Source organism: Rhinopithecus bieti, unplaced genomic scaffold (genome assembly GCF_001698545.2).
Source record: "Rhinopithecus bieti isolate Rb0 unplaced genomic scaffold, ASM169854v2 scaffold_33326, whole genome shotgun sequence".
Classification (NCBI taxonomy): domain Eukaryota; kingdom Metazoa; phylum Chordata; class Mammalia; order Primates; family Cercopithecidae; genus Rhinopithecus; species Rhinopithecus bieti.
The window spans coordinates 1727314-1740630 of NW_016814921.1; the positions used below are offsets into that span (position 1 = coordinate 1727314).

The window sequence follows — 13317 nt, forward strand, 5'->3', positions numbered from 1 at the left end:
TATGAACAGACACTTCTCAAAAGAAGACATTTATGTAGCCAACAGACACATGAAAAAATGCTCAGCATCACTGGCCATCAGAGAAATGCAAATCAAAACCACAATGAGATACCATGTCACGCCAGTTAGAATGGCAATCATTAAAAAGTCAGGAAACAACAGATACTGGAGAAGATGTGGAGAAGTAGGAATGCTTTTACACTGTTGGTGAGAGTGTAAATTAGTTCAACCATTGTGGAAGACAGTGTGGTGATTCCTCAAGGATCTAGAGCTAGAAATACCATTTGACCCAGTGATCCCATTACTGGGTATTTACCCAAAGGATTATAAATCATGCTACTATAAAGACACATGCACATGTATGTTTACTGTGGCACTGTTCACAATAGCAGTGGGGGGCTGGGGGGAAGAGAAATACCTAATGTAAATGATGAGTTGATGGGGGCAGCAAACCAACATGGCACATGTATACTTATGTAATAAACCTGCACGTTGTGCACATGTACCCTAGAACCCTAGAAGTATAATTTTAAAAATTCAGTTACAGCCAGGTGTGGTGGTTCACACCTGTAATCTGAGCAGGAGGATCACTTGAGTCCTGGAGTTCTAGACCAGCCTGGGCAATGTAGGGAGACCCGTCTGTCAAAAAAAATAATAATAATTAAAATATTAGCCAGATGTGGTAGCGCACACCTGTGGTCCCACCTATTCGGGAGGCTGAGGTGCAAGGATCACTTGGACCCAGTAGGTCAAGGCTGTAGTGAGCCATGATCACGCTACTGCAGTCCAGCCTGGGCAACAGAGCAACACCCTGTCTCAAATAAATAAATAAAACTCAGTAAGTAATAGAGCCAGAATTTTGAACTGTGAAATACGTAAGATTTAAAAAGAAAAAAACAAAAGACAAACCTCATAATATGTATTATCAGACAAGGCATCAGAGACAAGGAAAAAGAAAGGTGCACTGAACACCCAAAGCAGGACTGATGGAACTCAGACATGGGCTGGGACCAGCCTGAGAGAAAGAAAACGAAAGGCAAAGAAAAGGATAAAACAGCCCTGCTGCACTCTGGTGGGACTGATAAGAAATAGCTTCTGTATCTTGATATTTTGTACCTTAAAAAAAAATGAGGGGTGGCAGGAATAGAAAACACAGACAATGTCTCTTTGGGGTGAGAGACAGAAACACCCTGTTCTTCTCAGAGGACGTGGAAACATTGATGAACTCTTCAAGTGCAGGCAGGTGGTATCCACAGCTCTGCATCATTGCTCAGAGTCACCACTGTGCAACCCATCAGTCCTTTGGTGCCTGTTCAAGTCACATTGTATAAATCTGTCCTACTGCATCTGTATCCTCAACATCTAATAACTTCAGCACAGAATATTGTTTAAGAATGATGGAGAGGGAAAAGAAGACTTTGAGTCAACAAGAAAACCTTTGTTTACATTTACTGTATCATGCATTCTTTGTAGTATATATCAGAAGACTTTCATTTTAGGTTTTTAAAAATCGTTTATATGTAATGAGTTAAAACCCTTAGTTATCCAGAAACACATATTCTGAGCAACATGTTTTTGGTACCACCTGCTATCTTATATATTTCTTGTCTGCATGCTTCTGTATACCTAGTAGGTGTGTGTAGGCAGATCACCTGACGTTGTAATTTCTTTTTAAACTGGGAAAAAATATATGTCCTTTGAATATCTTATGGTTCAGTGTGGGCATTAGAAAATATAAACAACTGTTGTGTGATATGTGCAAAAGAAATGCGAACAATATTTAGGAGTAATATAGAGAAGAAAATGACAGTTTCTTTGTTTGTATAGAAATAATTTGAAAGCATAACTAGGATTTTCCTGGAGTACATGGCCTGGGGGTAGGCAGGACTGTTCAGATAGAGATCACTACTTATAAATTAGAGAGGGGTGAAGAATATGCTTATAGCAATTTTAGGGGAAGTACAAGGAGTTCAGTGTTAGTAGAAAGTAAAGGGCCTGGAGGGGTCAAATAACAGGAGATGATGCTGGGAAAAGAAGCAGAGGACAGGTCATTTCTCCCCACTGCCACTACCCCTTACCCCATTAAGAACCCATGGATTTATATATTTTAAATATCATAAAATATGTAAATATTTAAGTAAGTTCTTCACTCCTATTCTACTTTATGGAGACCCTTTTTAAAGAGTGAATTTTATAGAGACATAGGAAAGGTTAGCTTGCATTGTTTTCACTTGGCCCCTATAGTTTTCAAAAGCAGATTCACTTTTACAAGAGAAAGAATTTGGCTTAGTGCTGGATACATACTGTTTTGACTTTGTAAAATGACTCTTTAATAGAAATGGACGAAGAAAATATGCTAATAAAATAACTTAAGTATGTGTATGTGTGTGCATGCTAAATTTTTTTTCTTCTGTTCTCTTCATTTTGTGCTCATCGTCAATTGCTGCTACTTACTGTGGTGCATTTTTCCTAAACACCTGCTGTCAAATGCATCAAGTCTTTTCTTGCACAGTGCTGCAGGTTTTTACAGAACTGAGCAAGCCCAACATTAGACAGAGAGCCTACAGACTGATTGATTTATTTGTTTTAATACAAACATATGCTCACATGTTGACATACAGAAATCTGTTTCAAATGAATTATTTTATAAAGAACAAAGAACATTATAACCCTCGTACCTAATCCTCTGCCTGACACATAGTAGATACTCAGCAAACGTCTGTGGGATTGAACTGCTCTGTGAAGCCTCAGACTAAGCACTAAAGACTCCCACAACTTTTTCAGCTTTATGGGGAAGTGATTATCTTAAATCAACTTTAAACTTGTATTGAATATAATTTAAAGTTATAATACAAATTGAAGTATTTTTAAAAAGCATCTCTAGCAGCTGAAAAGTCAAGTCATGGAACATTGTTAAAATCCAGGTTTTAATTTAGCAGATATTGTTCTCTTTGCAGAATAATTACAAATCTATTTAAAATAAATTCTTTTTTATCTTTATCTCCCTTTGCACAATGGAGTGGCATTGTCAGAAGGGGAAAGTGTCTAGTAATAAGTTGAAAACATTGGGCAGTTATACTTCAAAGACATCTCTAAAATTGTCCTCTTCAGGTTCACTGCCTCTGTTGTTATTCATGTTCTAATTTAGGGCCTCGAAATTGTGTTAGTTTCCTAACTGGAAGTTGCACTTCATTCCTGTGCTTCCTCCACACTGCTGCCAGAATTGTTTACTTTCTTAAACAGAAAATCAAGCCTGTCTCTCTCCTCATTAAAAACCTTCTGCAATTTGCTATGGACTATGAGATGAGGACCAAACTCCTTGGCATTACATACCATATGTAATGTAATTCTACCTGTGGATTTTTTTTCTTAATCTACCTTCACGTCCCCATGTTTCTAAGCATCCTCCACCAGTGCTTCCCAAATTTTTTCATGACATGTCACATATGGAATAATAACTAGATGATATCACTGTCTGACTGCCTGAAGTCTCTGGCTTCTCTGAGCTTTCTGGCCCTTCTGAGATCTGAAGGAAACAATATCTTAAGCATATCCTCTAATCCATTCCCAGTGTAACCGCTGGGAAAGTCTGCCCTACATGTGACCACAGTAAACCTTGTCCCCCTCCTAGGAATGGTTTGTGCATTGCTTTTCTTCTTTGCTTATAATATTCATTCTGTCTTTTCTCTAATTGTCAATCTGGTAAATTTCCCCTCCTTGTCATTTAAAGCCTGGCTCATTTGGATTAGGGAAATGTTTCTGGAATTTTTTTAAGGATATGTGAAGCTCTTTGTTTCCAATTAAAGTCTTAAATCAATTAATTTTGACCCTTAGAAATTCTCTTTCCATTTTCTGACCCGTTTGTAAAAGCTTAATTTTAAGGTTACACCTACTACACCAATAATGATTTTGTTTTAAAATACATATAAAATCTCCCTTCCTTGGCTTTTGGAAACAGTTTCTTTCCCCCATAAATTATATTGCCCATGATTTCATAAATACACGTCTCAAATGGGTTACTTATGTAAAGGGTGTGTGTGCTTACTTGTATGCATGTGTGTGTGCACTATTACTAATATAAATATATATATCATTACCATCCACTTAGCTATACTCTAAAGTTGAAAGATCTCAAAATATTTCTTGTGAAAAGGTTTACTAAGCTAAAAGTTCTAAGAGAAAAATTATGAAAATTGGTTCCTTTGTTTAACAGAGCCTATTGCTTATTTTAAGTATAATTGATCTTTTGTTTCTTTTGAGACAGGGTCTTACCCTGTCACTCAGGCTGTAGTGCAGTGGTGGATGGCTCCCTGGGCCTCAACCTCCTGGGCTCAAGTGATCCTCCCACCTCAGCTGGGATTACAGGTGTGTACTACCACACCCGGCTAATTTTTGTGGGTTTTTTTTTTGTAGAGATGGGGTTTCGCCATGTTGCCTAGGCTAGTCTCAAATGCCTGAGCTCAAGCAATCTGCCCACCTTGGCCACCCAAAGTGCTGGGATTACAGTTGTGTGTGTGCCACTGTGCCTAGCCTTATCGATTTTGATCTCTAACACATTCCTCTCATAACTATTTCTGCTTTTCCAAAAAAGTTTTATGTATGGGTTATGTAAATGTTTCTGGTTTTATCTCATTAAATGATTGGCTCTTAGTATCAGCATGAATCAAGTATAATTTGACTCACCTTATCCTTAAATTCTTAATTTGGTAATTATTATGTATTTTATCATTTTCTACTAGTGTCTTAGCCTGTTGATCAAAGCTTGCTGCAGTTAGTTGTTTGCGTGTTGATCTTTCTATACTTTTTAAAGTTCTTTAAGGTAAGGACCAAGTCATATGCTTCTGTGTTTTCCTCACAATGCTTCACACACACACACAAAATTGTCTAGTAGGTGTCTTTTTAGTTACTTTTAAAATACCTTGTGGGTAGTTAAGACTTTTTAATTCAAATTTGATATAAAATCTGTTTTGTTTTCTGATGCCTGTTCAGCAGATACCCAGACTGAAGTAATTTACATTATTTTTCAATGTCCCAAAAGCTTAATTGCCAAATAATATAATGCAGAGTGCTCCTTGCATAGGCTGTCATGGATTTTACATACTACTGCTTATTTTATTAGTCTCTAAAGTCATTCTTCTCCCAGTGTAATTACACTTTTAAAAATTACTAAATTGCATAAGAGTTATTATGAAATTGTGTTCCTGGAACATTTAGAATTTCAAGCTTTAAAAGACAGCAGCTAAAGTCAAAGATACAGCAACATTTTCAAAAGTTAGCTTTGTATATCTCTAGGCAAAGTAATGTGAACCCACACATGGAAAGATTTAATAGATACAGGAATGTTCTGGGCCTTTGTAAGAGCTGATCCCTCTATCAGGTTTCTATTGCGGACAGCAAGCATGTTTCCTCTATCTATTAGGAAAGAGTTATGAATTGAGCATTTCAGAGGCTATGGTAAGAAACAGGGAGAGAAGGGGGCAAGTAGAGAATTGCTAAATATCAATTCTTTTTAAAAATTGAGATTTAGAAATGAAAATCAAGAATCTGTATTTTGACTTGACTTTTCAATCTATTATTCTAACCTCCTAGCTCATTCCATTTATTCAAAGAACATTAACATCTGCCATGTATTAAGAATTCAGAGATTACTAACATTGCCTATATTCAAGGATCTCATAATCAAGTACTGAAGATAATTATATAAGAACAGTAATCACTATAATAGCATTTAATACTTAATGAAGCATACATGCCATATGCCAAACACTGAGCTAAGCACATTATATCAATACAGATATAAAAACACCTGCTGATTTGTCCAAACACACAGCTAATAAGTGATTGAGCTAGAATTTTCCTCCAGTTAAGCTGATGCTTTTGCCCTCACTTTTAACCTTGTATGCCAAATTACAAGTTTAAAATTCATTTATGTACTTGGAAGAGTCATAGAAGTTTCAATAAAAGAGAAGACTTTTAAGCTGAGACTTGAACAAGAAGTGGAGCTTCCCTGATAGACAAGAAGATAAAATGTCATTCTGAGCAGAGGGAGAAGTATATATGAAAATAGGGAGCAGAAAGCAGCATGGTGAGTTTTACTGACTGGGTGTTTAGGTGCTCCTGAGTAAGTCCAAGTGCAAATATAGCATTTCAAGTTTCTATAATTTTAGTGTAACTCCTATCTTATCTACAGCTCCTTTTCTTTTCTCACAGGGTGAGAAATGCTGTACTTGAACTTGGACTTTTTTCTTTGATATACAATTAAATGATTAAAAAATAGGAAGTTAAGGTATTTGCAGTTAGAATGATCACGTTAGCCATGATGTAGATAAAGCAAGGAAAAAGAGGGAAAGAATAAGACTGCTGGCAGAAAAACAACTAGCACAGCAGTTACGATATTCTAGACAAATGATTATGTTGGCTTGATTTCATTGAGTAAACATTTAGTGGGTGCCTTATATGTGCCATAGCTGAGCTTACAGTGTTTAATAAAATGAATGATTCCTGCCATTACATACAGCCTACAGTCTGTTGGGAAAGACAGACAGTAAACAAACACACAAATACACAATAAAGAAAAATGAGTAGAAGTGACAGTTTTAAGAGAGATTTAAGTAGTGTTAGCCAGGTCTATGCATTAGTCGGATTTAAAGGAAGAAAGAGATACCTAGAATAAATCCAAGGTTTCTTTGAGATAATTCAGAGCTGTTACCAAAGATCCACCTCTCTCTCTGGTTTCTGGAACTATTCTCTCCATGAATCATGATTCATTGATATGTTTTTATTAAAGTATAAAGGCTCAATGCTGCTTTCCTTTCCTAGAGGAAGGCACTCCCTATATACACATACACACCCTTGTTGATTATTTTAAATGAATGGGAGCCAATGGGACCTGATTTTTCAAGGTGTCTATTTTAATACTTTTGTCTGAACAAGTATGTCTATGTAATGAAATTAGATTTGAGCATTTGATAGAACATGAAACAACTATAAGTGTTGAATTTAGAATTTATAAAAAAGAAAAGGCAGCCTTATAATTGCGGTGTAAGGTTTGATAGTTAAGACTCCTTCATGTGAAATACCAGATGTTTTGAGTCCTTGATATAAAGGTCAGAAGAAAAGAAGGATATTGGTTTCATAATAAACTAACATGTTTACAGTAATGACTATGCAGTGTAAGCTGTGGATATTTTGTTGTATGAGAATGGCAGGGGATCCTAGAACTGGGGGTTGGAAGGCCCATTTAAAAGGTCATCCAATATGATAATTTTTAGTCGGGAGCACACAAGCAGATTTCAGGTGAACTCTCTGGAATTATTTGCAAAATTGGGGTATTTTGCCTATGTATAGTTTGAGGGGAATTTTGTCAAATGCACATAGGCACCTGTAATTAAAGAGCCACCTTCATTTTCACACATGAGGAAACTGAGGCTGTTACAGATGTAGAGACTTGCCCACGGTCTTGAATAAGTTCTCAGAAAGGAAGTTTGTTCTATGATTTGTTTTTTTAATAAAGTTTTAATGGAGAGACCACAATATCCAACATGGCCTTGGAGCCAGAAGGGTTCAGAGTATTAGAAAGCCTTGACTTGTTTCTTCATTGAATTGTCATATGGTGATTTTAATAATAATAGAACATGCTGTCATTCAGAATACAGTCTTCCACCCTAATATCCCAAAACAGTATTTTTAAAGAAATTCTAGGAAGGGTGTTAACTCATTCAGAGTTCTACAGGAAGGAAGGCTCTTTCCTACTATTTTTTAAGCATAACTTTCACTGACAAGATCAGGCCAGAAAAAGCCTAGCTGGCTGTTGGCCCAGACAATGTTATAATCATTGAAGTATACTCAACCTGCACTGCCTGAGGATAGCTACAGCTAAAAAAAATAAATAAATAAGCACACACAGATATATGCTGAGTGTTCCAGTGACTTAGCTGACATGCATGCTCTATATCCTTTGCTGTGTTCCTTCAACTATTAGAAAGGAAATTTTAAAATAGCCTAGAATTGTTACTCCAGTAGGGTGAAAAGGACAACTTTCAACTTGAAAAAATGAACCAAGCTCTCCACGGCTTTATCCCAAGCAAGTTAATCAGTCTGGCACATAGTAGATGCTTAATAATTTTTTTGATAAGAGAATTGTTTAACTTTGTTAGTTATTTCAGAAAGAGAATTTTGTTTATTCATCAATAATGAGTATCCTGTAGTGTCAAAATAGTAAAATTAAAAAGGACTGATTCAACATTTAGAAACCCCAGATTTCAGCCCAGTTTCTGTAAGTTATTATATGACCTTGAGCCTCATTTTCTTTGTCTTAATAAGGATATAATAATATCTAATTCCCAAAATTTGGGGGAATATTAAATGAGCTACAGTATGTGGAAGATGCTTCATAAATGCTTAAGCACTATATAAATATTAATGTTATTTGTCTTAGATAACATTTTTAATTTTGTAAATATGTATTTACTGAAATCATCTTTATTTCCTGAGTACTGTATTTGTTTTAGATAGAAAGAAGTGATTTCCATGATTGAAATAGAGTTTTGAATTCTTTGATAAAATACATTTTAAGAAAGCTAATCATGCATCATTTCTATTTAATGCATGCATGCTAATCATGCATCATTTCTATTTAATGAATTAATGTTAGGTGTGTAGAATTGTCTGCAAAGAATTAAAACACTCATTTTTAAGCAAGGGAGATATATTTATTTTATGATTTTCCTAATTGAATTTTGCCAGCTAATTTGTGTTTAAGAATTGATTGATAGATATTTGGTAGACAATCACCCTCTTCTAGGTATCATAACATATATAAAAGTATACAACAGCATTTTCCAAAGTGGAAGAGGAATATTAGTTTTGAGATGTTCCATGATTAGAGTTTGGGAATTTAAAATAGAATTTTACATACTACCATAGGTTTCTCCTGGATATTTTATTACCCACTAATGTAAGTTACAAAATTCCTTCATAGAGAAACCTATACAAACTTTTTATTTTGTTTCTACACAGTGTTCTCTGAATTTATTTAACAAGAAAACCCTACATTTGTTAACATTCACTCAAGTATTTTATAAAGCACTGATATGAGATATGATGGTATTGACCCCATGGATTTTAACAGTCTATTTGGAACTCTAAGTATGAACATGGTGAAGTATATTAAAACAAAACAACAAACAAACAAAAACAAAACAAATTAATATGAGATTGTGAAATGGTTGTAATACATGTCACCAAATTGGTGGCTAAATCGTAGAACTTGATCGTCACAGCTCGTTAAATAAGTAGTCTTTCTCTTACATGACTTCTTATGTGATTTTTTCCAAACTCCTTAGTCAAAGAAGATAATCTTTCCAGACTGAGAAATTTGAAAATATCTTTATTCCCCTTTAAATTTACTGATTTATAAATACTGGGAGTCTAACAAATGCAAGTTACTACTCTTTATTAATCCTTTTTATTTAGTTTCAGCTTACATACAATAATTGTGTCAACTAATATGTACAAGTCAATTAATTTAGACGTGTAAACCTGTGAAACCACGTCTGCAATTAAGGTACAGAACATCCCCATCACCTTCAAAAGATTGCTTTTGTCCCTTTGCAGTCCGTCTTTCCCTCTTCCTCAGGTTGCAGTCAACCACTAGTTGCTTTTTGCTACTATAGATTAGATTAGACTTTGTAAATATTTTATATAAATGCAGTATGTACTCTTTTATGTCTGTTATATTTGACTCAGCATGATGAGACTCATGCACATTGTTGAGTGTTCATTGTTTCCTTTCTATTGTTGAGTAGTATTCCATTATATGTTTTGACTATTCACTCATTTGGGTTGTTTACAATTTTAGCTATTGTGAATAAAGCTACTGTGGGCCAGGCACAGTGGCTCACACCTGTAATCTCAGCACTTTAGGAGGCCAAGGTGGGTGGATCACTTGGACACATTCATTTGAGACCAACCTGAGCAACATGACAAGACCCCATCTTTACTGAAAATACAAAAGAAATAGCTGGGGCCAGGTGCAGTGGCTCAAGCCTGTAATCCCAGCACTTTGGGAGGCCGTGGCAGGCAGATCACCTGAGGTCAAGAGTTCAAGACCAGCCTGGCCAATATGGCAAAACCCCATCTCTAATAAAAATACAAAAAATTAGCCAGGCATGGTGGTGGGCACCTATAATCCCAGCTACTTGGGAGGCTGAGGTGGGAGAATCGCTTGAACCCAGGAGGCGGAGGTTGCAGTGAGCAGAGATTGCACCATTGCACTACAGCCTGAGCAACAAGAGTGAAATGCCACCTCAAAAAAAAAAAAAAAAAAAAAAAGCTGGGCATGGTGGTGCACACCTGTGATTCCAGCTACCTGGGAGGCTGAGAAGAGAGGATCACTTGAGCACCGGAGGTAGAGGAAAATCTGTGAACTTCCATATATAAGTCTTTGTGTAGATATGGGTTTTTTCTTCTTAGGTAACTACCTAGGAGTGAAATAGTTAGGTTGTTAGGAGTAACTTAAGAAGCTGACAAATAGCTTTCCAAAGTGGTTGTACTATTTTATATTCCCATTAACAGTGTATGTAAGTTCTAGCTGCTCCATGTCCTTGATCGGTCTTTGGTATTGTTAGTGTCTTTAATTTTCATCATTCTTATGATAATGTAATGGTATCTCACTGTGGTTTAAATTTGCACTGATCTGATAACTAATGATGTTAAGTATCTTTTCACATACTTACCTCACAAAGGGAGCTGTATGGTTAGCAAGTATGTTCAGATTTTTAGTTCAGTTACTTTGGGTTGTTTATTTTCCTATTATTGAATTGTGAGGATTCTTTATATAGTTTGGATACAAGCCCTTTGTCAAATATGCATATTGTGAATATTTTATCCCAGTCTGTGACTTGTCTTTTCGTTTTCTAAAGGTACCTTTTGAAGAGAAATTTTGTTTTGATTTTTGTAAAGACCAGTTTATCCATTTTTTTCTTTTATACTTCTAGAAGTTTTATAGTTTTAACTCATATATTTCAAGTTTATTTTTCAGTATGCTGTGAAGTAAGGGTCAATGTTCATTTTTTTCATATGGACTTCTAGTATTCACAGTACCATTTCCTAAGATAATTTCCTTGTTGAGTGCCTTAAAATCAATATGGACTTCCTTTTTCTATTTTATTTCTCTGTATCTTTATCCTCTAGTTACTCTCATGCTATCTTGTTTCTTTAGCATTATAAATTTTGAAGTCCAGTAGTGTAAGTTTTTCCACTTTGTTCTTTTTAAAAGTTGCTAAAACTTGTCACATTCCCTCTGTAGATACACAGAGAGAGAGATTTTAAACACATACCTCTTTTCAACCACTTTGAGGATAATTCACGTATCGTAAAATTCACTATTTGAAATATTTAATTCATTGATTTTTAGTATATTCACAGATATGTATAACCATTGCAATAGTCAATTGTACATATCTTATTCGTGCTTTCTCCTATTACCAAGAGCAATGTCTGGTATGTAATACAAGCTCACCAAATTTTTCTGAATAAGTGAATTAACTAGTTGTAAAATAATGTAGGCATTAGCCTCTAGTAAAATATTAGGAAGGCTCATTTGACTGCATTCAACTCTAGAAGTATTCTTTTATTAGAACTGTGCTGTTTTGAGGTATCTCTGAAACAGCTAACAGGTTAGCCTAGCTATAGATACAGAGATAGAGATATAGATACAGATTTTTTTTTTTTTTTTTTTAATGGAATCTCACTCTGTCACCCAGACTGGAATGCAGTAGTGCTAGCTCAGCTCACTGCAACCTCCGCCTCCTGGGCTCCAGTGATCCTCTCACCTTAGCCTCCTGAGTGGCTGGGACTACAGGCATGCACCACCGTGCCCAGCTAATTTTTGTATTCTTTTGTAGAGATGGTGTTCTGTCATGTTGCCCAGGCTGGTCTCGAACTCCTGGACTCAAGCAATCCTCCCTCCTTGCCCTTCCAAAGTGCTGGGATTGGCTGGGCATGGTGGCTCACACCTGTAATCCCAGCACTCTGGGAGGCTGAGGCAGGCGGATCGAACTCCTGAGGGTCAGGAGTTCTAGACGTGCCTGGTCATCATGGTGAAACCCCATCTCTACTAAAAATATAAAAATTATCCAGGTGTGGTGGCATGTGCCTGTAGTCCCAGCTTCTAGGGAGGCTGAGGCAGGAGAATCTTGCAGTGAGCCGAGACTGCACTCCAGCCCGGGTGGCAGATGAGATTCTGTCTCAAAAAAGAAAAAAAAAAAAAACACAAAGTGCTGGGATTACAGGCATGAGCTATCGTGCCTGTCCTTAAACCATATTTTAATAGTTATTTAAGGAAGTTACAAAAAAAAATCCTTTTGATATAATGAGTGCAAATTATTTGCACATTTTTGAAAAGCAAATAGTCATCTTTTATTCACCTGATAATTGCTGAGAACAGAAACCCTCCCATAAATATTGCTTCTTTTTTTTTTTTTTTTTTTTTTTTTTGACACAGAGTCTTGCTCTGTCACCAAGGCTGAAGTGCAGTGGGGCAATCTTGGTTCACTGCAATCTCTACCTCCCGGGTTCAAGTAGTTCTCTGCCTTAGCCTCCCGACTAGCTGGGATTACAGGTGCCCATCACCACGCCTGGCTAATTTTTTTTTTTTTTTTTTTTTTTGTATTTTTAGTAGAGACAGGGTTTCATCATGTTGGCCAAGCTGGTCTTGAACTCCTGACCTCCTGATCCACTCACCTCAGCCTCCCAAAGTGCTGGGATTACAGGCGTGAGCCACCGCGCCTATCCTTCTATTTTCAAAAGTACTCTTGACATTGTTTGTATCTGTGACATAGATTATGGAATCTCTGGTACTTGTTTTATTCACCAATTATGGATAATAGTGAATTGTTCGTGAAATTCCAGACATCTTTCCCTAGGTATCTTTGAGATAGAATGTCAGTTCTGAGCCCGGTTAATTCATGTAGCCTCATTTTCTTTATAGGCTTTGATGCGACCTGGAAGAATTGATAGAATCATCTATGTGCCTTTACCGGATGCAGCAACAAGAAGGGAAATATTTAAGCTGCAGTTTCACTCCATGCCTGTCAGTAATGAAGTTGACCTGGATGAACTCATCCTTCAAACTGATGCATACTCAGGAGCAGAGGTAAGATTGTTCCTTTCAAAATACATTGGTGGGAGGAAAGCAGTGGCTTGAGGTCGTTAAGCAAAATAAATTGCTTGCCGTGAGGTGTTTTAAATGACCATATACTAAGAAATCTTGAAACAGGAAGTGCATTACATGACATAGTCACTAAGTTAAATTGC

General features: G+C 36.3%; 1 protein-coding gene across 1 annotated transcript in view; it reads left to right on the forward strand.

Annotated features, from left to right (window-relative positions):
• Positions 1-13317, forward strand: part of AFG2A (AAA ATPase AFG2A) — a 379187-nt gene that overhangs the window by 302974 nt on the left and 62896 nt on the right. The window contains 1 exon segment of the mRNA XM_017852609.1: positions 12992-13156. Within this exon segment, the coding sequence (XP_017708098.1) occupies positions 12992-13156 (165 nt within the window).